This window comes from Schistocerca cancellata, chromosome 4 (genome assembly GCF_023864275.1).
Source record: "Schistocerca cancellata isolate TAMUIC-IGC-003103 chromosome 4, iqSchCanc2.1, whole genome shotgun sequence".
Taxonomy (NCBI): Eukaryota; Metazoa; Arthropoda; class Insecta; order Orthoptera; family Acrididae; genus Schistocerca; species Schistocerca cancellata.
The window spans coordinates 812179418-812204485 of NC_064629.1; the positions used below are offsets into that span (position 1 = coordinate 812179418).

The window sequence follows — 25068 nt, forward strand, 5'->3', positions numbered from 1 at the left end:
TTGACATTCATCCGTTCGGCTTTGCTCAGCTCATATAGCCCCGAACTCTTTCGTCTGCAGAGAGTTTATTTCTAGATGTGACGAGGATTTTCCTGACAGAGACATCACGTACACTATACACGCTTTCAAAAATCAACTTATGATTCATTCAGAAATCAACTTAAAATATGTTCAAAAACCAACAGGGAAGCGTTTCAAAATAATCGACAGACAAACGTGCGCTGGATGCTAGGCACTTTGTGAAACAAGTTTTTTTTTCCCCCTCCAGAATATGAATTTGGCGCCCCCTTTTCCTGGTAGCAACTAGCTGCTTGCTGCGACTGCTTGCACAGCCAATAGCCACATTCCTGTAGCCGGAAGTGGGAGAATCTACTGCTCAAACAAAACACGACTCAACTGCGCATGCACATGAGTCCGCTCGTAACTGCTAAAACAAATCAAATGTAAACAGTTGTGACTTCACGCTCATCGGAGGCAATTTGTTGTTATGAAGCTATTGCATAGTCTTCCTAAAGCCTTTGACAAATTTTGCTGTTGGCAGGCCCTTGCATGAGCACTGTGTGTCGTTGTTGTATATGGCGCATTTCCTTTGCAATTTAAGTTATTTTCGTTTTTTCTCTCGTTTATGTATTATTGTTGAAGTATTATTCTACAGTAGCAGGATACAATAATATCCTTTGTTAGAATATCGGTTCTTACCAGTCAAAATTGCAAAAATTTAACTGAAAACTAAAACAATGAAAAATTCCTGGAATCCTGAAAATTTTCCGGACTTTTCCCGGTTTTCTCCTGGATGAAAAAATTCCCGGGTTTTTCCCGGATCTCCCGGGTCGTATACACACTGTCATAATGTGGAAATTGATGCTCATCATCCAGCTCATCCGTGGCCAGCAACCCCAAGGTATTTCCATTATATTCCAACATCATGTCGATATGACACTCATCTGGGATTTATGAAGACTCGAGACCAAATCAGATGCAGGTATCACTCACCAAGTCTCTAAAGATCCATTAGACACTTTGTGAGCCACTGTAAAAAATGCATGTGTTGCAGTTACTTCTGGGGCATCTGGTACTAATCCTGCCTGCAGCAGCACCACTTTACCAAATTGGAAGTGACCTCTCGGGGAGATTCCCTAAGCTGACAAAAGGGAGTCAATGAATAACAGTCAGCAGTCTACCTTACCCACAATGTTGTCACCAAAACAATCCGGCTCCTGAAGCTCCAGTAATTGCACAGTTCCTCGTAGAAGGCATCATTCTAAAGTGCAGTGCTCCCCGTGTGATGATCTCTCATGGTGGAAAAGTTTTCCAGTTGAGAATAGTATCAGGGCAATTTCACGTTGCGACAACACTTACAGGATAACTGCCTACCAGCCACAGATGAATGGCCTAAAAAAACATGTCAGTAAGATGTTGGCAGACATGCTCTCGATGTACACTGACACTGCACAGAATGACTTGGGTACAATACTTCCCATCATGATATTCGCATAAAACACAGTGGAGCAAGACACTATAGTTTTCACACTGTTCTTTCTGCTCTAGAGCCATGAGTTCAAAACAATGGATAAACTTTTCTCATTTCAACTGGTCGATACTCATGATGACTACATGAAACATCTCATAACCAGGACAGAAGAAGCAAGGCATATAGAACCTGGCTTGCATACAGAACCTGGACGCCCAGGAGAAAGATGACGACCACTATAACATAAAGCACTGGCCAGTGAGACACAGCCCCATATACTATGTATGGAGTTTTACACTTCTGTGGAATGTTGGACTATTATAAAAGTTATTGAAGCATAACTTTTTAATATTGTATCCTCTGTCACTTGTCTGAGGATTATGATCCTTCATCAAGAATACGAGGGCAGAAAATGAAGTCCTGCTATTGTCCAAAGATGCAAATCAATGATGAAAGGGGGGCTACCTCTAATGCTCATCATAGAGGAGATGCTGTTTTTTTTTTTTTTTTTTTTTTTTTTTTTTTTTGTGGTTTTAGGGCGCAAAACTTCTATGGTCATTAGCGCCCAGCCCGTGACTTAAGACAGTAAAAAACCGAAATTTAAAACCAACAGCAATGGGAACAAAGTCAGAAAATTGGAGAAACTAAAAATAGAAGACTGCTTAAAAATCCACTACAGAAAGGGGGTGATTGTCCCCAAAAAAAGCTTCAAATGACTGACGTCATTTCACTGTCACTAATAAACTGTAGAACGCGGTCGGCGGAGCGCGTGTCATCTGCTAAAATCGACGATAGATCAGGCGATAGCTGTAGACGGGAGCGTAACGGATTAAAATAGGGGCATTCAATTAAAAGGTGTCTTACCGTCCACAGCTGAGAGCAGTGGGGACAGAGTGGGGGAGGATCGCCGCTTAAAAGATGTCGATGGCTAAAACGACAATGCCCTATCCGGAGTCTAGCTAAAATTACCTCCTCCCGACGACGCGTTCGGGAGGAAGAGGTCCAAGCGCAAGGAAGGGCTTTCACTTCCCGCAATTTATTACAGGGAAGTGCCGACCAATGGGCATGCCATAAATGAGCAACATGGCGACATAAATCGTTCCGAAGATCGGTGAATGGAAGCGACTGAATAGCTGGCCGAGGAAGAGAGACTGCGGCCTTGGCCGCTATATCGGCCGCCTCATTCCCACAGATACCAGCGTGTCCCGGGAGCCAGAGGAACGCCACCGAGACGCCCCTCATGTGAAGCAAGCGCAGACAGTCCTGAATCCGGTGGACCAGAGGGTGCACAGGGTAAAGAGCTTGGAGACTGAGGAGAGAGCTGAGAGAATCTGAGCAGATAACGTACTGTATCCGCTGATGGCGGCGGATGTAGTGGACAGCCTGGAGAACAGCGTAAAGCTCCGCAGTATAAACCGAACACTGGTCGGGAAGCCGAAAGCGATTTGGGGTGTCGCCAACAATATAGGCACTCCCTACACCTAACGATGTTTTCGAGCCGTCGGTGTAAATAAATGTGGCGTCCGTCATTTCTGCACATAGAGCAGCAAATGCCCGACGATAAACAAGTGTAGGGGTACCATCTTTGGGAAATTGACAAAGGTCACGGAGCAGGCAGATCCGGGGACGGAGCCAAGGCGGTGCTGTACCCCAAGTTGTCAGGAAGGTTTTAGGAAAGCGGAAGGAAAGAGAATGGAGCAGTTGACGGAAGTAGGGAGGAGGGGCGGCCTGCATACCCTACATCAAAGGAGGCGTCGAAAAAAAGGTCGTGGGCTGGATTAGCAGGCATGGAAGACAGACGGCTAGCATAACGACTCAGGAGGACTGCTCGCCGATTGGACAGCGGAGGTTCAGCAGTCTCAGCATAAAGGCTTTCCACAGGGCTAGTGTAAAAAGCTCCAGACACTAAACGCAATCCACGGTGGTGGATAGAGTCGAGACGCCGAAGAATAGACGGCCGAGCAGAGGAGTAGACTATGCTTCCATAATCCAATTTCGATCGCACTAAGGCGCGATAGAGGCGGAGAAGGACCACTCGGTCCGCTCCCCAGGAGGTACCATTCAGGACACGGAGGGTGTTAAGTGATCGCAGACAGCGAGCCGAAAGATAGGAAACGTGGGAGGACCAGCATAGTTTTCTGTCAAACATAAGACCCAAGAATTTAGCGACGTCTGAAAACGGAAGGTTGACAGGACCTAGATGTAAGGAGGGCGGAAGAAACTCCGTACGTCGCCAAAATTTGACGCAAACGGTCTTACTGGGTGAAAAACGGAAGCCAGTTTCGATGCTCCACGAGTGGAGGCGATCGAGACATCCTTGAAGACGTCGTTCAAGAAGGCTGGTCCGTTGAGAGCTATAGTAGATCGCAAAATCGTCCACAAAGAGGGAGCCCGAGACATCAGGAGGGAGACAATCCATAATTGGATTTATGGCGATGGCAAACAGTACAACACTCAGCACGGATCCCTGGGGTACCCTGTTTTCTTGGGAGAAAGTACGGGAGAGAGTAGTGTTCACCCGCACCCGAAAAGTGCGCTCTGCCATAAATTCGCGAAGAAAAAGGGGCAGCCGGCCTCGAAAGCCCCAAGAGAACAGTGTGCGGAGGATGCCTGTCCTCCAACAGGTATCGTATGCTCTCTCCAGATCAAAAAATATTGCTACCGTTTGGCGTTGCCGGAGAAAATTGTTCATGATATAAGTGGAGAGAGCGACAAGATGGTCAACTGCAGAACGATGCTTCCGAAATCCGCACTGGGCTGGTGTTAAAAGACTGCGGGATTCCAGCCACCAAGCTAAACGGTAATTCACCATACGCTCCAAAACCTTACAGACACTACTCGTGAGAGAAATGGGGCGATAGCTAGAGGGGAGATGTTTGTCCTTTCCAGGTTTCGGAACGGGAACGACAATAGCTTCCCGCCACCGTCTGGGAAAGGTGCTGCCGGTCCAAATTCGATTATAAAGGCGAAGGAGGTAACGCAGACTATGGGTGGATAAATGCAGCAACATTTGGACATGGATACCATCCGGTCCTGGGGCGGAGGAGCGAGAAGATGAGAGGGCATGTTGGAGTTCCCGCATGGAGAAAACAGTATTGTAGCTTTCGTGATTTTGGGAGGAGAAAGCAAGAGGTCGCACTTCCGCTGCACGTTTCTTCGGGAGAAACGCTGGCGGGTAATTTGAAGAGCTCGAAATCTCAGCAAAGTGCTGACCCAACGAGTTAGAAATTGCGACGGGGTCCACTAAGGTATCATGCGCGACAGTGAGCCCAGAAACCGGGGAGAAACTAGGCGCGCCTGAGAACCGTCGAAGCCGACTCCAAACTTCCGAGGAGGGAGTGAAGGTGTTAAATGAGCTAATAAAGAATTTCCAGCTTGCCTTCTTGCTATCGCGGATGACGCGACGGCATCGCGCACGGAGCTGCTTATAGCGGATACAGTTGGCCAAAGTAGGATGGTGACGGAAAATGCGAAGAGCACGTCGCCGCTCACGTATTGCGTCACGGCATGCCTCGTTCCACCAAGGAACTGGGGGGCGCCGGGGCAATTCGGAGGTGCGTGGTATTGAACGTTCCGCAGCTGTAAGGATAACGTCGGTAATGTGTGTGACCTCATCGTCGACGCTGGGAAAGCGACGGTCATCGAATGTCGCGAGAGACGAAAAAAGTGTCCAATCGGCTTGGGCAAACTTCCAGCGTCGCGGGCGCATATATGGCAGTTGAGGCTGCAGTCTGAGGACACATGGAAAGTGGTCACTCGAGTGTGTATCATCAAGGGCGAACCATTCGAAGCGCCGAGCTAGCGGAACAGTACCGACCGCAAGGTCCAAATGAGATAAGGTTGTCGTGGAGGCAGACAAAAATGTGGGGACCCCAGTGTTGAGGCAAACTAGATCCGCTTGGTGGAAGACGTCTAGCAATACGGAGCCACGTGGACAAGGGTGTGGAGATCCCCAAAGCGGGTGGTGGGCATTGAAGTCCCCAACCAGCAAATAGGGGGGTGGAAGCTGACCAAGAAGATGAAGGAGATCAGCTCGTGCCATTGGTGTGGACGACGGAACGTATACAGTACAAAGAGAGAACGTGTATCCGGAAAGTGAAAGACGGACGGCGACAGCTTGGAAGGAAGTGTTTAAGGGGATTGGGTGATAATGGAGAGTATCACGGAGAAGAATCATGAGTCCTCCATGGGCTGGAGAGCCTTCAACAGAGGGGAGATCATATCGGACAGACTGAAAATGAGGGAGAACAAAGCGGTCATGGGGACGCAGCTTTGTTTCCTGAAGACAGAAGATGACCGGCGAGTAGGAGCGTAAGAGGACCGACAATTCATCCCGATTGGCTCGAATGCCGCGGATATTCCAGTGGATAATGGACATGGGGTGAAAAGAGAATGGAGGAATGTGACCAAAGTTGCTGTCAACTCAAAGACTGCTCGGAGCTAGCAACCGACAGCATGGAATGGCATTCAGCCGAAGGCAGAAGATCCTGATCCATAAGTTGGTCAGGAGCAGTCCCTGCCACCAGCGATCGGCCGGTTGACCGGCCACCAGCAGTGCGCCTCGGCGACACAGAAGATGGCCGAGGGCGATTTCCGCCAGGTGGTGCTGTAGAGGGGGCACGCCTTGGCGGAGAAGGAGAGGAACTGGGTTTCTTTGTAGCCTTCTTGGAAGAATGTTGTTTAGATGAAGGAGGAACCGATGGTTGTGAAGCTGTGGTCCGTAAAAACTCTTCACGAGTATGCTCTTTTTTCGAAGACTTGGCGTCCGACTTTTGGGCTCGAGATGTAGCAGAACCCGACGAAGGGTGAGCCATAGAGTGGGCAGGCGAAAGTGGTGAGGTTGAACGAGCGATCTTTGCGCTGGCCGATCTGACGACCGTGGTACTAAAGGTGAGGTCGCAAGTCTGCGTGGCCGCCTCCTTTGTTGGCCGAGGAGAAGCAAGGACAGTGCTGTATTTTCCTGTCTGAGGCACGGTGGGCTTGCGACTGGCGAATAATTTTCGAGCAGCAAAGGTCGACACCTTTTCCTTCACCCTTATTTCCTGGATGAGCTTCTCATCCTTAAAAACGGGGCAATCTCGAGAGGAAGCAGCGTGGTCACCCATACAGTTGATGCAGCGAGGGGATGGAGGTGGACAAGCACCCTCATGGGCATCCGTGCCACACGTAACACATTTGGCTGGATTGGAACAGGACCGGCTGGTGTGATTGAACCGCTGACATCGATAGCAACGCGTAGGGTTTGGGACGTAAGGGCGAACGGAAATTATCTCATAGCCTGCTTTGATTTTCGATGGGAGTTGAACTGTGTCAAATGTCAAGAAGACAGTGCGGGTTGGAATGATGTTCGTGTCAACCCGTTTCATTACTCTATGAACTGCCGTTACGCCCTGGTCAGACAGATAGTGCTGAATTTCTTCGTCAGACAATCCATCGAGGGAGCGTGTATAAACGACTCCACGCGAGGAATTCAAGGTACGGTGCGGTTCCACCCGGACAGGGAAGGTGTGGAGCAGAGAAGTACGCAGCAATTTTTGTGACTGGAGGGCACTGTGTGTTTCTAACAACAGGGTGCCATTCCGTAATCTGGAACAAGACTTTACAGGACCTGCTATTGCGTCGACTCCTTTCTGAATAATGAAAGGGTTGACCGTGGAGAAGTCGTGACCTTCATCAGACCGAGAAACAACAAGGAACTGTGGCAACGATGGAAGAATCGTCTGTGGCTGAGACTCAGTATGCTTACGTTTGTGACTAGACTTAGCGGAAGGTGAGGAAACCATTGCGGAAGAATCCCCCATGATTACCGGCGTCTCCGATGGCGCGCTCCTCCCTTGTGGGGGCCCCCTCTGAGGGCACTCCCGCCTTAGGTGATTGTTCACACCTCAGGTCACACCTCCCGACATACGGACGGAGGGACCAATCGGCATTTTCGGAAGGTATCAGCTCGGGTAATCACCCCTCCCTGGGCCTGGCCGTTACCAGGGGGTACGTACGTGTCCTACCTGTCTACCCGGGGCGGGGAATTACGCGTTACCCCGTCACCGGCTACGCACGAAGGGCGTGGGTCGGCCTTCAGACACGCACAGGGAGGAAGAAAGAGAAAGGGAAAGGAAGGAAGAGAGGTCTCAAACGCCGCAGCGGAGAAAAGCGAAAGAGAAGAGGTAAGGAAAAGAGAAGGACAAAGGAAGGAAAAAGACAGAGAAGGACAAAGGAAGGAAGAAGACATAAAAGCAAGGAAGGCAAGAAATGCAGTACATTTACGAGCGTCCGTCTCCGGACGGAGGCACAAACCATACTCCCAGATGGGGAGAAAGAGAAGGAAAGAGCCAGAGGTGAGGGGAGGAGGGGCGAAGATAGGGATGGGGAAGGATGCGGAATGGGAAGGTATGCAGCCCGGAAAGGAAGGAGGGCCACATTAGCTCGGGGTCCCGTGCTCGCTACGCACGTATCCACAAAAGAGTTGTGGACCCCCTGGGGGGGAGGAGATGCTGTGACAACATAACCAGAACATAAGGATCTGCCAGCACAGCCATACAGAGGGCCATGGACAAGATCCAGCTCCAGGGTGCCGTAATCAGCTGCAATGAGGCCTTCTTCAGGAGAGGGAGTAATGCTGTGTAGAGATGGGTAGTTCGCGAATGAACGGGTGCAAAGGAACGGTTCACCAAGATGAACGAAAGGACCAAGGAACAAATTCCAGGGAACGATCAGTTCATAGTTCACTTCGGTCGCGGTGGTCTACTTATAGTTCCCAGGAACGAGGAACAATCGGTTTGTAGTTCACTTCGGTCGCGGCGGTCTACTTATAGTTCCCGGGAACGAGGAACGATCGGTTCATAGTTCACTTCAGTCGCGCCGGTCACTTCGGCAGTTCTCGTTCCAGCCTCGGTCGCGCGCTCATCTCAGTCTCGGCCTCCCTCGGCCGCACTCGTCGTTCTTCGCATTACCACCTGTCTCAGTTCCACTTCCGACTGCTCCTAGTTAGTTCAGTATCCAGTTGTTCGTTTCGTTCACTGCGCTTGCCCATTTTACATGTGTTCCAAACAGTTCTTGCACTTGGCTCTGGCTATTCAGCGTCAGTGACCGGTAATCAAAAAGTATTTTATAGTTACGTAAATTACATAAAAATTACGTTGTATGTAATAGGTACGTCTTTTCAGGTAACAAAAGGGCATATCAGCTCAATTCATTATATCAATGAACAGCAGAAGACATACTTATAACAAGGCAAGTTTTTTTTGTTATTCATATATTTTTTGGTTTCATCAACTTGATTTAACAACTAACTTTCAATAATTGTCTTAATGTTTAGTGTAAGAAAATTCATATAAAACGATTTTCGTGTATCTTTCATATACAAAACATTACATTTAGGAAGGCTCTATTTATTTTTAAGTTTGGTTGTTTCCAGTTTGCATTACCCACTAGTTTGGTTTCATTGAAAAAAGGTGGGTTGTGGGTCATTTTGGCTCAGTAGGAAAAGCAGTGCCTCTCCATTTGAAAACACATAGATTGCCATAAAATAGTATTTACTTATTATCTCAAAAACATTTGTTCAGAAGGAGCTTTCAAACCAAAAACTCTACTACTGCGAACTTAATTATTATTATTATTGCTGCATTAACTTTAATAATGCAACATAAAAACTTAATTTTTACTAAGCGTGTGATGCAAGTATGATGAGAAAACCACATTTTATTTTATGCTTCCATAAAGTCTTTACTTCGCCTACGAACTCAGAGACAACGTGCAGTATATATAGGGTGTAAACGATTATTGTTTACAACGTAGCATAGCTATGTAGTGGAAGTCGAAACGAAGAATTTTTATACAAGACTCTTGTGGTATATTAAGTTGGGAAACAGCCACCAACAGGTTTACAAAACTACATGAGCTATAGCCCATGTGCGTCGCGTGAGATTTTCATGTTCTCTTCTCCAGCTCTCTACACATCATCATCGATTGTTTCGCAATTGTTGCTTGCATTAGCTTGTTATTTCTTCACTCCCTAATTATTACATGTTTGTCTGTTTGTTGCATCTGCTCGTAACGGGCAACACATCACCTGTAATTGGCGAGCAGTCTGTACTCGGGGCCGGTTTTCCGTGCGCCACCCTATATTATTTCCCTGCGATCAGTCACACAAAGCTACAGTTGGCTAAACGAGAGGTTCTGCAGAATCACAGAAATTACTTCTAAAAGTGTGTAAGAATTCTGTAATGAATAAAAACTCTATACTCCAGGGGGGAGGCAAGTGCCCCCTCTTGGTGCCCTCCATCCTTCAGTCACCTACACTACTAGTGTTCAGTTTTTCATAAGAACCATATACCAAGCACAAATGAACGGTGAAAGAGTAAAAATGAACGGTTCCCAAAAAAGAACGCTCAGCAGTCAACTAGTTCCCAACGATGAACGAGTTTACCCATCTCTAATGCCGTGAGCTGTGGTGCATGCAGTGTGATGCAGTGGTTAGTGTCATTGGCTGGTGTGCTGCTGGTCACTGGTTCCAACCCAATCACCAGAAATTATTTGTTATTTAGTAGTTACCATTTCTGGAAGATTCTTGAAATATGATTGTGATGTTTGTGTATTCTGGAATATTCAATATTTGTATAAACAACACCATTCTGTAATATTTGACGTTCGTATAAACAGTTGCACTCTCCACCCAGGTCAGTTCTGTCCTGTTCTGGCAGTATGTTGGCATCAGTACTAAACGTGCTTTCATGTGTTGTTCTTTATTGACAACCCTGCCTTCAGATGTGGACTTTATTGGGGTTTCCGTGTGACAATATGATCAATTCCAATATACATACCTCTGTGTCAGGTCATATAGGAAAAGAATTAGGTCAAATAATGTTCGGTACAACTTGGGAGAGCAAAGTGATTATAAATAAAACCATTTGTAAAATTCTGCTCTTTTCTCATAATTTGGTGATGAGGAGAGGGAGTGGAAAGGTAGAAAACAAATTATTATTATTATTTATTATTATTATTATTACTATTATTATTGGTTCAAATGGCTCTGAGCACTATGGGACTTAACATCTGAGATCATCAGTCCCCTAGACTTAGAACTATTTAAACCTAACTAACCTACGGACATCACACACATCCATGCCCGAGGCAGGATTCGAACCCGCGACCATTGCAGCAGTGCAGTTCCAGACTGAAGCGCCTACAACCACTCACCCACAATGGCCGGCTATTATTATTATTATTATTATTATTATTATTATTATGCAAACACCAACTGCCAGTTTTAACCTTTCAGGTATCTGACGTCAATAAAGCCACATTGTAAGAATTACAAGATTTGTAAATGACCAGATACAGAATTTCAAAGAGATGGAGCATGAAATGATTACACAAGAGGTAATTACAGTTGGAACTGAGTACATAAGTAAATTATCTCTCATCTTAACCAGGCGTGACATACAGGATGGATGCAGTATAGCCCACAATATCAATAATTTCAGCATGCCATTACCCACTCTTAATTCATTTCACACGATATGATTATACCATGTAGCTGACCATGTGAACCACGAGAGAGAGAGAGAGAGAGAGAGAGAGAGAGAGAGAGAGTCTTATTAACTCGATGCAATAACGTTGTCCAAAAATCCAGGAATGATTTCAATTTTGTTTGTACACCTATTGACCATTGGATTCCCGAACTACACGTCCTGTAATCACCTTCACTCATTACACTGCTTTACACATCACAAAGGTATGGTTGGGCATGCCAACAATTTGACAGAGGTGCAGATGGAACACTACCTCACAGAGTAAAGGAAACTTCAAAATTTGTGAAAATGGTGCAGATTGCATGGAAGTTGGTTTCATAACCACAATTTTCCAAATAATTGGCAGAAAAAGGAGTGCAAGCACCTGTTAACTCTCCAAATCCTAGTCAACCAAGATGAAAATAGTGACTTTTAGGGTGGTCAAAGTGATATTCCAGATTTTTAAAAATGGCTAAACTATAAGGTAATATTTTATTTTACACATCTAGTTCCATAGGACCAAATTGAGGAGCAAATCTCCAAGATCGTGAAACATGCAAGTACATGAAATCACAACATAAGAGTAGCAGCAGATAAAATAAAATGTTTATGAACCCAAAAAAAGATCAGCCATAAGTTTATGTAAATGCCATCAACAATATAACACAGGAATCAGCATAATTTTCAAGGAACTCCTCAACAAAATAGTAGTTACCCATGAGGAGACTGTTCAGTTTAGATTTGAAATCATGTGAATTACAGCTAAGATTTCTGAATTCTTGTAGTAGCTTATTGAAAATGGATGGATAGGAGTCAAGGAAGTGTGATCCAAATGCAGATTGGATTTCTGCCTAATATTAACTGAGTGAAAGCTGCTAATTCTGGGGAATAAGTTGATATTGTTAGCAAGAAATGACACACACACACACACACACACACACACACACACACACTGAGAGGTCAATGCCTAAATACCCTGACTAGGGAACAGGGGTTGACAAGATGTTCGCGAACTTACGGCACTTATTGCCTGAACCGCCCATTTCTGAGACAAGAATATCCTTTGAGATTTGGGACAGTTACCCCAGAATACAATACCATAAGTCATAAGCGAATAAAAATAAGCAAAGTAGAGTACTTTTAATGTTAAGAAATTCAAACTGCTCACTTTCACTAATCATATGCCCAGTCTGTGAAATTAAAACATCGGGTTTTGTTGAATTGTGTGTTAGAAACTGTAAAAACTGAGTCTTACTATGATTTAGCTTTAGTTTATTTTCTACAAGCCATGAGCTTATGTCATGAAGTGCACTATTTGAAACAATGCCATGTTGCACACAACATCCTTTACTATCAAGCTAGTGTCATCAGCAAACAGAAACATTTTAGAATCACCTGTAATACTAGAGGACATATCATTTATATAAATAAGGAACAGGGGTGGCCCCAGCGCTGATCCCTAGGGCACCCCGCATTTGACCATGCCCCACCAAGACCCTACATCATTGCCATTCTAAAAACTGGGGATAATGGCCTTTTGCTGTCTGTTGTTAAAATAAGAGGTGAACCAGCTGTGAGCTGAAATTGTTATAGGTACAGAAAGCTGGCTAAAGCCTGAAATAAGTTCTGCAGAAATTTTTACAAAGTCTCAGACAGTGTTCAGGAAAGATAGATTAGGCAGAATTGGTGGTGGAGTGTTTGTGTCTGTCAGTAGTGGTTTATCTTGTAGTGAAGTCGAAGTAGATACTCAGTGCGAATTGGTATGGGTGGAGATTATACTTAACAGCCGAACTAAGTTAATAATTGGCTCCTTCTACCGACCCCCAGACTCCGATGATATAGTTGCTGAACAGTTCAGAGAAAATTTGAGTCTCGTAACAAATAAATACCCAACTCATACGGTTATAGTTGGTGGGGACTTCAACATATGGTGGCAAAAATACTTGTTCAAAACCGGTGGTAGGCAGATAACATCTTCCGAGATTGTCCTAAATGCTTTCTCCGAAAATTATTTCGAGCAGTTGGTCCACGAACCCACGCGAATTGTAAATGGTTGCGAAAACACACTTGACCTCTTAGCCACAAACAATCCAGAGCTAATAGAGAGCATCACTAATGATACAGGGATTAGTGATCACAAGGTCGTTGTAGCTAGGCTCAATACCGTTTCTTCCAAATCCACCAGAAACAAACGCAAAATAATTTTATTTAAAAAAGCACATAAAGTGTCACTAGAAGCCTTCCTAAGAGACAATCTCCATTCCTTCCGAACTAACTATGCAAATGTAGACGAGATGTGGCTCAAATTCAAAGATATAGTAGCAACAATTGAGAGATTCGTACTTCATAAATTGGTAAGAGATGGAACTGATCACCCATGGTACACAAAACAGGTCCGAACGCTGTTGCAGAGGCAACAGAAAAAGCATGCGAAGTTCAGAAGAACGCGAAATCCCGAAGATTGGCTAAAATTTACAGACGCGCGAAATTTGGCACGGACTTCAATGCAAGATGCCTTTAATAGGTTCCACAACAAAACATTGTCTCGAAGTTTGGTAGAAAATCCGAAGAAATTCTGGTCGTATGTAAAGTACACAAGCGGCAAGATGCAGTCAATACCTTCGCTGCGCAGTGCCGATGGTACTGTTACCGACAACTGTGCCACTAAAGCAGAGTTATTGAACGCAGTTTTCCGAAATTCCTTCACCAGGGAAGACGAATGGAACATTCCAGAATTTGAAACAAGAACAGCTGCTAGCATGAGTTTCTTAGAAGTAGATGCCTTAGGGGTTGCGAAGCAACTCAAATCGCTTGATACGGGCAAGTCTTCAGGTCCAGAGTGTATACCGATTAGGTTCCTTTCAGATTACGCTGATACAATAGCTCCCTACTTAGCAATCATATACAACCGCTCGATCACCGATAGATCTGTACCCACAGATTGGAAAATTGCGCAGGTCGCACCAGTGTTCAAGAAGGGTAGTAGGAGTAATTCATCAAACTACAGACCTATATCATTGACGTCAGTTTGCAGTAGAGTTTTGGAGCATTTACTGTATTCAAACATTATGGATCACCTCGAAGGGAACGATCTATTGATACGTAATCAGCATGGTTTCAGAAAACATCGTTCTTGTGCAACGCAGCTAGCTCTTTATTCACACGAAGTAATGGCCGCTATCGACAGGGGATCTCAGGTTGATTCCGTATTTCTGGATTTCCGGAAAGCTTTTGACACCGTTCCTCACAAGCGACTTTTAATCAAGCTGCGGGCCTATGGGGTATCATCTCAGTTGTGCGACTGGATTCGTGATTTCCTGTCAGGAAGGTCGCAGTTCGTAGTAACAGACAGCAAATCATCAAGTAAAACTGAAGTGATATCAGGTGTTCCCCAGGGAAGCGTCCTGGCACCTCTGCTGTTCCTGATCTATATAAATGACCTGGGTGACTATCTGAGCAGTTCTCTTAGGTTGTTCGCAGATGATGCTGTAATTTACCGTCTAGTAAGGTCATCCGAAGACCAGTATCAGTTGCAAAGCGATTTAGAAAAGATTGCTGTATGGTGTGGCAGGTGGCAGTTGACGCTAAATAACGAAAAGTGTGAGGTGATCCACATGAGTTCCAAAAGAAATCCGTTGGAATTCGATTACTCGATAAATAGTACAATTCTCAAGGCTGTCAATTCAACTAAGTACCTGGGTGTTAAAATTACGAACAATTTCAGTTGGAAAGACCACATAGATAATATTGTGGGGAAGGCGAGCCAAAGGTTGCGTTTCATTGGCAGGACACTTAGAAGATGCAACAAGTCCACTAAAGAGACAGCTTACACTACACTCGTTCGTCCTCTGTTAGAATATTGCTGCGCGGTGTGGGATCCTTACCAGGTGGGATTGACGGAGGACATCGAAAGGGTGCAAAAAAGGGCAGCTTGTTTTGTATTATCACGTAATAGGGGAGAGAGTGTGGCAGATATGATACGCAAGTTGGGATGGAAGTCATTAAAGCAAAGATGTTTTTCTTCACGGCAAGATCTATTTACGAAATTTCAGTCACCAACTTTCTCTTCCGAATGCGAAAATATTTTGTTGAGCCCAACCTACATAGGTAGGAATGATCATCAAAATAAAATAAGAGAAATCAGAGCTCGAACAGAAAGGTTTAGGTGTTCGTTTTTCCCGCGCGCTGTTCGGGAGTGGGATGGTAGAGAGATAGTATGATTGTGGTTCGATGGACCCTCTGCCAAGCACTTAAATGTGAATTGCAGAGTAGTCATGTAGATGTAGATGTAGCTACTCCTCGTATTCCATACTGGGTCAACTTCTGAAGCAATATTTTGTGATCAACACAATCATATGCCTTAGTTAAATCAAAACAGATGCCTCGTGTTTGAAACCTTTTGTTTAGTCCATGCATTATCTCACAGAGAAAAGAGAATATAACACTATTGTGAAAAGGGAAGTTGCTACTCGCCATACAGCATAGATGCTAAGTAGTAGATAGGCACATCAAAAAGATTGTCACACATAAAGCTTTTGGCCAGTAAGACCTTTGTCAAAAATACACGACAGATGCGAGTGCCCAAACACACACACACACACACACACACACACAGACTGCAGTCTCCGGCAACTGAAAACTCATAGTCACATGAAAAGAGAATATAGCATTTTCACTTGTTAAACCGCTTCTAAAACCGAACTGTACATTTGACAGCAAATTATGTGAAATAAAATGATCAATTATCCCTACATACACAGTCTTTTAAATAGCTTTAGCAAACACTGATGGTCTAAAATTGTCTACATTATCCCTTTCTCCCTTTTTATAAAGTGGCTTTACTACTGAGTACTTTAATTGTTTAGGAAACTGACCATTCTTAAAGGAGAAATTACAAACATGGCTCAGTAAAGGGCTAACATGCACAGCACAGTGCATAAATATTCTGCTAAGCACTCCATCATATCCATGGGAGTCCTTAGTCTTCAGCAATTTAATTATTGACTCAATTTCCCCTTGTCAGTATCACAGAGGAATATTTCAGACATTAATCTCGGAAAGGCAGTTTCCAAGAGAGTTATTTGATTCCCTTTGGAAACAAAGTTTTTATTTAATTCACTAGCAATTCTCAGAAAGTAATTGTTAAATACTGTACATATATCTGACTTATCAGCAACAGGAATATTTTTGCTACGAACTGACTTCATATTGACCTTATGCTGCTGACCAGACACTTCCCTCACGACTGACCATATAGTTTTAATTTTATCCTGTGGACTAGCTATTCTATTTGCTTACCACATACTCTTTGCCTTCCTAATAACATTTTTAAGCACCTTACATTACTGTTTGTAGTGGGCTACTGTAGCCTGATTGTGACTACTTCGAACATTTTCTGACTTTGTTCTACATGATATCCTAGTCAGCCACCCAGCCTGTCTTTTATTGCTAGTACTCTGTTTAGAATGTTCTAATGGAAAACAACTTTCAAAGAGCACGAGAAATGTGTTAAGGAAAGCATTATATTTGTGATCTATGTTATTGGCACTATAAATATCCCGTCCACTCTTGTTCCTGAAAGAGGTTTAAAAAATTCTCTATTGCCTGTGGATTAGCTTTTCTCCATTGTTTGTAGTTATACATAACATTTGTTTGACTACAGAAACCTTTTAGTCTTAAAATTTGTGCATCATGGTCTGAAAGACCATTCACCCTGTTACCAACAGAATGCCCATCTAATAATAAAGAATGAATAAAAATACTGTCTATGCCTGTGCTACTGTTCCCCTGCACCCTGGTTGGAAAAAACACAGTCTGCATCAGATCATATGAATTTAGGAGATCTTCCAACATTCTTTTTCTTGCACAGTCACATATAAAATTAATATTAAGTCAGCAGCACTGTGATACGTCTATGGACTCAAGTGGAACACTGTTCTTCACATACATGGCCATTCCCCCACTCTGCCAAGAACTCGGTGAAAAACAGCTAGCTAATCTGTATCCCAGTAAAGGAAGCCTCTGAATTGTCAAATTATTTAAGTGGTGCTCCAATATACCAGTAATGGCAGAGTCAACATCTGTAAGCAATTCACTAACTGTATCTCTAATACCTCTCACATTTTAATGTAATATGCTTATTCCTTCAGTACTTGGATACCTGACCTCCTCTGAAGGTGATTCCTTTGTTAGAGGGTCTTCGTTTAAGCAGGGATACCTATGTGGTACAAATCTAACACTAACTACAACAGGATTTTTTTACATGAATAACCAACACTGCCCACTACACTGTCACATATAAGCTTTGCCAGCCTCCCCTCCCCATACATACAGAGGTACAGGCCAGGGCCAGTGAGACCCGATCTATTGACAGACTCAACTGGCACCATTCCAATGTCAGCCATGCCTTCTGCACATATTGACACATGTTCACTTATTTTGATTCCCCTTCCAATGAGTGAAGTTTCAGGGAAATAGAGTTGTGGCACTTGCAGTGTTGTCCTCATGAGATATTGTGTGGTCAATAGAAAGAAACCAGTATCCGTCACTGATGGAAGGGGGACTGTAATGCATCTTCACAAGTTTCATAGCGACTTTCTATAAATCAAAACAACAAAGCAGCAGAGAATTTGCTGCAGCTAACAGAGGAGTTTGACAGAAGTTATAGACACATATATTAAGAAGCCTTGCTGCCTGCAGTTCAGCCAGGCTGTTCAGCCAGGCTCTGCAGAACACCAACAAAGAACTGCAACAGTCTTTTCTGCATCGACACACTGAGACTAATGGAAGAAGATTGTTTCTGTTGTAAGCTTCGGTTCAGTGATAAGGCATTTTTCCCCATTCCAGGGAAGGTGAACACACATAACATACAAATTTTGGTATCAGGAATTGCTCACTTATTCAAGGCTCATGAACTTAGTTTACAAAAGCATCTGAGGCATTTTTCCTTCATATAGTAGTAGAAATCAGTATAAAAGCTTGGATATTTGTAGGAAAATTAACACTGTCAGCTAGAATAATTGTGCACAGTGTATATGCAATAGTATGATATCTGGAATACTGATAACTGCAGTCAAATTGTAGTGCAGTATATAACAAGACATCAATGATTCAGGTGTGAGGTGTTAGTGTATGCATATGTGCTTTACTGCAGACAGGGAACAGGTATCATTAGTGGCAATGCATGTTGTGTACATAAACCATGATTGTGACAAAGCCACACCGAAAATAGTTACCATGAGATGATCATGACCGGCACTTGAAGCTGACTACAGAATGATTCTGTTGCCCCCAACATACATTGTGCGTGAGGACCACAAAAGTAAGATACAAGAAATTAGGGCTCATGTGGAGGCCTATTGACAGCCGTTTTCCCTCGTTCTATTTGTGAGCGGGACAGGAAAGGAAATGACTAGTAGTGGTACGGGGTACCCACCACCACACGCCATTAAGGTGGACTGCGGAGTATCGATGTAGATGTAGATTTAGATGTAGAAAAGTAAAAATTGGTATGTACAAGGAAATGGAACTCTCTAATCATCAAATTGCCAAAAAGTTGAACCATTCAGTGTAGCAATTGATAATTTCATCAAATTGGGTGCATGATATAGACATAACAGAAAATATGAGCTAAGTAGAAAATTATCTGAGGCATCAAAACAGTTCCTTTGGTGCAAAGCAAGGGCCACAAACCACTATTCTTCTCAACTTGTTGCTGATTTACAGCTGTAACTGCCAGACATGTACAACAAATTTTGTCAAATGACATACATCTTGGATCAAGAAACGACTGCAGAAACTGGCTCTAACACCCAAACAAACAGTTTAGCTTGAAGTTTGCTGAAAAACATATGTCATGGATTTCATAATGGGATAAAATTATCTTCATTGATGAAAAGTTTAATTTTGATAGGCCGGGTGGATTTCAATATTATCGGCACGATCTGAGAACAGAGCAGCAGGTAAGAATGAGCAGACATTTTGGTTGTGCAAGTGTTATAATTTGAGCAGCCTTCAGCACTAAAGGTAAATCATGCATTGCTTGATTGGAAACTAGAATGAACTCTAACATGTACATTGAGGTGCTTGAAACAGAATTGATTAGAATGTATGAGAGCCTAGGAAATGAAAGTCTAATGTTTCAACAAGACAATGCATCTGTTCACATTTCTGCTACAACCAAAAAGTGGTTTGATGATAAAGATACCAATGTCTTGCCTTGGCCTGCGTGTAGCCTTGGGGAATACTTGCAAGGCCTGTCTGTTGCAATTGAAGGCAATTTGAGGCCATATGTAAGCTGAAAAGTGAGATGCGAGAAGAGTGGGCAAAAATATCACTGTCATAACCACAAACCATAACAAAACCAATGCCAAAGAAAATTTTTGAGGTAATTAGGAAGAACGGAGGTAGGACAAAGTACTCACAATGCAATAATACAACAAGACGGTGAGTGTCTTTACACCAATTTCCCCCCAAGAAACGTAAACACCTCATTCTGTTACTCGTTTTATGATAAAAAATATGTAGTTCTGTCTCATGATTACTTATGTTGTATATGTATCTACTACTTTCATAATAAATTCAATACACTAAGCTACAGACATTGTACTATTACGTTTATACCTTTATAATGATTTCCACTACTGTGTTGACCTCCACCTCAGAGATGGCTCCATCAGTACCTACGTCCATATCAAACCTACTAAGCATTAGCAGTACCTCCACTTTGACAGCTGCCAGCAATTCCATACCAAGAAGTCCCTTCCATACAGCCTATCCACCTGTGGTCATTGCATCTGCAGTGACGAGCAGTCTCTCTCAAAATATACAGAGGGTCTCACTGAAGACTTTACTGGCTGTAATTATGCTCCCAACCTTGTACAAAAACAAATCTCCCGTGCCGTATCTTTCCAGTCTCCCACCACCTCCCAAAGTCCCACCATCCAGCAACAGAGGAGCATTCCCCTCATAACTCAGTACCATCCAGGACTGGAACAACGTTCTCCACCAGGGTTTCGATTACCTCTTGTCGTGCCCTGAAATGAGAAATGTCCTGCCCACTATCCTTCCCACCCCTCCTACAGTGGTATTCCGATGTCCACCAAACCTACACAATATACTTGTCCATCCTTACACAACCCCTGCTCCCAATCCCTTACCCCTGTAATAGACCTAGATGCAAGACCTGTCCCATACATCCTCCTACCACCACCTACTCCAGTCTGGTCACTAACATCACCTATCCCATCAAAGGCAGGGCTACCTGTGAAACCAGTCATGTGATTTGCAAGCTAAGCTGCAACCACTGTGCTGCATTCTATGTAGACATGACAACCAACAAGAGTCTGTCCGCATGAAGAGCCACCGACAAACTGTGGCCAAAACACAAGTGGACCATCCTGCTGCTGAACAGACTGCCAAACATGATATCCCTCATCTCAAAGACTGCTTCACAGCCTGTGCCATATGGATCCTTCCCACCGACACCAGCTTTTCTGAATTGCCCAGGTGGGAACTTTCCCTGCCATACATCCTACATTCCCGTAACCCTCTGGGCCTCAACCTTCGTTAGTCACTGTCCTCACCCATCCAGCCCCCTCCCTGTTCCCATTCCAGCACTACACAGCTGTCAATTCACCGCCACACCCAGACTTTTAATTTCTTTTTATTTCTCTCCTTTCCGCTACATACCCCCTACCCCCACCCCGCCCCACCTTCTCTCCTGCCCTCCATATAAACTGCAGCACTTCACTGTCTGCCACCCGCACCATACTATCCCTCCCCATCCCCACCCCAGCCTCCTCGTTACCCCCACCCAGTCGCCACTTCCATCATGAACTGGTGCTGCCACTCGCAGTGTGGTTTCAGTTGTCTGAGACTGCAGACATGTGTGCAAGTTGCTTTTTTGTGTGTGTGTGTGTGTGTGTGTGTGTGTGTGTGTGTGTGTGTGTGTGTGTGTGTCTATTTCTGACAAAGGCCTTGATGGCCAAAAACTATAATTGTGTGAATATTTTTGTTGTGACTATCGCGACTCAGCACCTACACTATATGGTGAGTAGCAACTTTCCTTCTCTAATATTGAGACATGGAATATCCTGATACACATAGAACTAACATTAAGTGAAAAACCTAGGAACATACTACAGGCCTTAACCTGTTATTGCTGCAGGAACTCCGAAGACAAGAGTAGACTAATTACAACATGCACAAAGACATTTAATAAATTATTCTCCCATGCTCCGTGTGTGAATGGAACAGGAAGAAATTTTAATACGTGATGCAATGGTAAGTGCCCGTTGCTATGCACTTCAAACTGACTTGCGGAGTGCAAATGTACAGTGAAACCCCACTTTTACACTTTTCAAGGGACTTCAAAAAAATAGCGAAAAATGCAGGAAAATGTAAAATGTGGGAAATAACATTTCACACTGTAAAAGTTACGTATAGGATACCCCTTTGAATTTTCACACTTTATGTATGATATATGTACATAACAGGCATCAAAAGACTTGTCACGGACTTTTTTATTATATAATACAGGTTTATTATCAAACAAAAACCGCTGATGTAACTGGAACTGATAACTGTCTGTGAAGTAGAAACATTTGACTCCATTTCATAAGTCATAATCAGCGTTTTTGAAAGCCTGTGACTGTAAGTCATTATTTAAATAATGAAATACTACACTAGTTACATATTTTTTTCATGCTTAGTGCAACATGTTTTGAGAGTTTTTTCTTGTTGTGAAGTGCAAATACATAAATAAGTACTTTGTGTTGTGTTTGCATATGTGTCATTCTGCGTCTCTTGCATTGTAGTCATCTTTTTGAGGTTATCAGGTATTGTTCCTCCTCAGTTATGTGGAAAACCACACACACGTAAACTATCACTCACATTATTTGTTTGTGTAACATCACAAAATATATATATATATGTAAATTTTCAATCCAATAGGTTCCGCAGCTGTGATGAATTTTTTGAAAGATTTCTTGAAGCCTTCAGCTCTTTATTTCCTGTGCTATTGTACAATTTCGGCCTTAGGCCATTTTCAAGTATCTGAAACAGAAGTACAATACATTGGATACATTAGTGACACTTGTGATTTTGATGTAGGAACAAGTCATATCTGTAGATATATTAGGCGCATTATAACTTACTTTATGGATGATATTTTAGTAGCTACTAAAAAATCATTCATAAAGTATGTTATAACGTGCCAAGTATATCTATAGATATGACTTGTTCCTACATCAAAATCACAAGTGTCACTAATGCATCCAATGTACGATACTTCTGTTTCAGATACTTGAAAATCGCCTAAGGCCGAAACTGTACAATCGTACAGGAAATAAGAGAGAATGGCAGCTGAAGGCTTCAAGAGATCTTTAAAAAAAATATAAGTAAATACTGCACTTGAAAACGAGAATAAATTCTAGAAACACATTTTGCTCAGCATGGGGAAAAAAACTAGAGCAACGCAAGTCGCAAAGTGAATGATTGTGTCAACTATCACAACAAGTGGCCAAATGCCGAAATACGCTAAACTTGGTTCGACAAAGGTGTCACAGTGATCACAACAATCAGCAGTTCATTTGCACAGTAGAGATAGTTAGGAAATGGTTGTGATTGGTCATGAATCTTTATTCGAATGAACCTGGTTACTCCCATCAGTCAAGTATGACTTGGCAGCAGCGGGAGATACAGCGCGAATTGCTCAAACTTTTACATGTTTACTGGATCAAATCCGCTAAGTAGAGTGCCCTGGTGTCAAGAAACTTAACGACGTATATTTGTAAACACTACTGGATGGTCAATATCATGTCAGCATCATTTTTTTCTCCAGGAACATTTTTTCATAATGCGTAAATCATGGGAAAATTATTAATATGTTGACACAAAATCGGGTGCAAATTATTACTGTGGACACAGGAAATTTGACGGGAACAATAAAGATGTCGTATATGGTGGGAAAATGTTAATTCTGAGAATATAAAAGAGGGATTATACTGTAGGTGTAGAAAAAGGATCATTCCTATTCCAAATGCATCAACTTATAATTATCTGCATAAAACATTGTCAAGGAGCAAACTGTGGCATGTATGCTATTAGTTGCATATCACCAAAACTAAGTTCTAGTCACAGTAACCAAATTGCAATTCACTCATAAGAGCTCAAATAAATTGGGAATGCCAACAAAAAAAGTTCGTAAATATGTAAACCTAACATTATGAGAACAATGGGCCTTCACTGGCACATATTTTCTAAAAAAGCTAAAATTCAATTTAAAAAATATTATGAAAAGATAGATCGCTACTCACCATATAGTGGAGATGCTGAGTCGCAGACAGTCACAACAAAAAAGACTGCTAAACAAGTAAGCTTTTGGCCCAAAAGTCTTTTGGCTCAAGGCTCACTGGTTTAGTAGTCTTTTTTGTTGTGACTGTCTGCCACTCACCATCTCCAGTATATGGTGAGTAGCAATCTATCCTTTTCATAATACTGTCATTATTCCAACCTTGATTTTCCAGTGTTTAAATTTTAATTCAACTTTGTACAGGAAAAAGAATGAATAATTCAACATTTGGGTACACAATGCACCATCAGTAATGGAAAATAAGTAGACATTTAACATATGGGGACAGATTACATGGGAAAATGACTAAGAGTTGCAAAATAACAAACAATGAAATGCATCTTTATAAAAGTTACTGGCATTTCGAACAATGAATAAAAAGGCTTGTAATGACTGAGATGAATTGTTCCAGCATATACAGTAAACACTGTGAATACACAACTTCCAAATAAAATCATAACACAATATTACACTTGCATTATCAGGTCTCACTTATACAGTGCAAAGCGGTAAACAAAAAAAAAAACTGGAGACCACGTTTTTGGTTTACTAGTTTGCACTCACGTATGCGATAGCTTCTTAGTAATAGTTATGCAATCTGATAACAGACCTACAAAACACTCCTCTTTTCAATGGTAATGGTATCTTTATCATCACATTGACCACAGAGGAACAAAAACTACATATTCGGCGAACAGCTCCTCCAAAACAATGTCTATGGTAAAGAGATTTCGTGACTGGATTGAAACTAACGAGAACTGAACATTCACCCACTATAACAGAATGCACGGATCACATCCAATTAATGCCTATAGCACCTTATAAGTACACGAAAGATGCAAACCTTCTTCTTGTTTTTTTCGCAAGGAGATGGCACATTGCTTATTGGAGATTTACATGACTTCTTATCCATCTCACTTTCTGGAGTGTGTGTTCCACTGCTACGCTTTGGACGGCCCCTTACATTCTGCAAAAATGCAAAAGGTTACTGAGAACATTCCGCTCACTTGTAGCAAGCATTCAGCACCCCAATTCAACTGTTGCTTCTATTTACACAAATACCCGAGAATCCTTGTACCATGGGCAGTGGGAATTCATTCGGTAAAAACGTAAGTGACAGGAGTATATTTTAATTCTAGCTCATAAATGGTTATTCTTTAAACTGGAAAAAGAAGCAAACGCTTTTCCCGGGAAGAAATTATGTCCAACAGAAGTGAAAAATGAACCTAAGCAATGTTGCAACGAACAAAATCTGATGGCAGTCATACGTAACAGAATTCACGACTCAAGATAACACTCATGGATCACACAACCAGCATTCCAAAGAAAAAATTTTAAAAAAGTTTTCTACACGTACAGCTATGGAGTACATGCTAAGCAGGCAAGAAAGACAAGCAATTTTAGTGACCCTCCATCTAAGAATGGTAGTAAGACCTCATATGGCAGCAATGATAATGTTCCAAATCTTTCACTGACTACTTATAATGATGATTCTTTCTTTGCTTATATCCAATGTGATATTCACTCAGTGTTTGTTTGACTGGAAACAGTTTTATAAGCAAAATAGAAATAAAGTCATCTTTTTAAAATGTGGTTATAATACAAAAAGAATCCCCAAAAAAGTCCTACTCTTGGGCAACAAAACTACAGTCCATCTCATTTGGATACTTGCTCAGTATCCTATCAACAATATCAGTTTACATTCTATTACCTCCAGACAAAAAGAAAAACGAATG

At 42.7% G+C, this 25068-nt stretch overlaps 1 protein-coding gene across 1 annotated transcript in view; it reads right to left on the reverse strand.

Moving 5' to 3' along the window:
- Window positions 1–25068, reverse strand: part of LOC126184794 (arginine-glutamic acid dipeptide repeats protein-like) — a 186906-nt gene that overhangs the window by 94428 nt on the left and 67410 nt on the right. The window contains exon 10 of the mRNA XM_049927373.1: window positions 24177–24299. Within this exon, the coding sequence (XP_049783330.1) occupies window positions 24177–24299 (123 nt within the window). The remainder of the gene's footprint in view (window positions 1–24176; window positions 24300–25068) is intronic.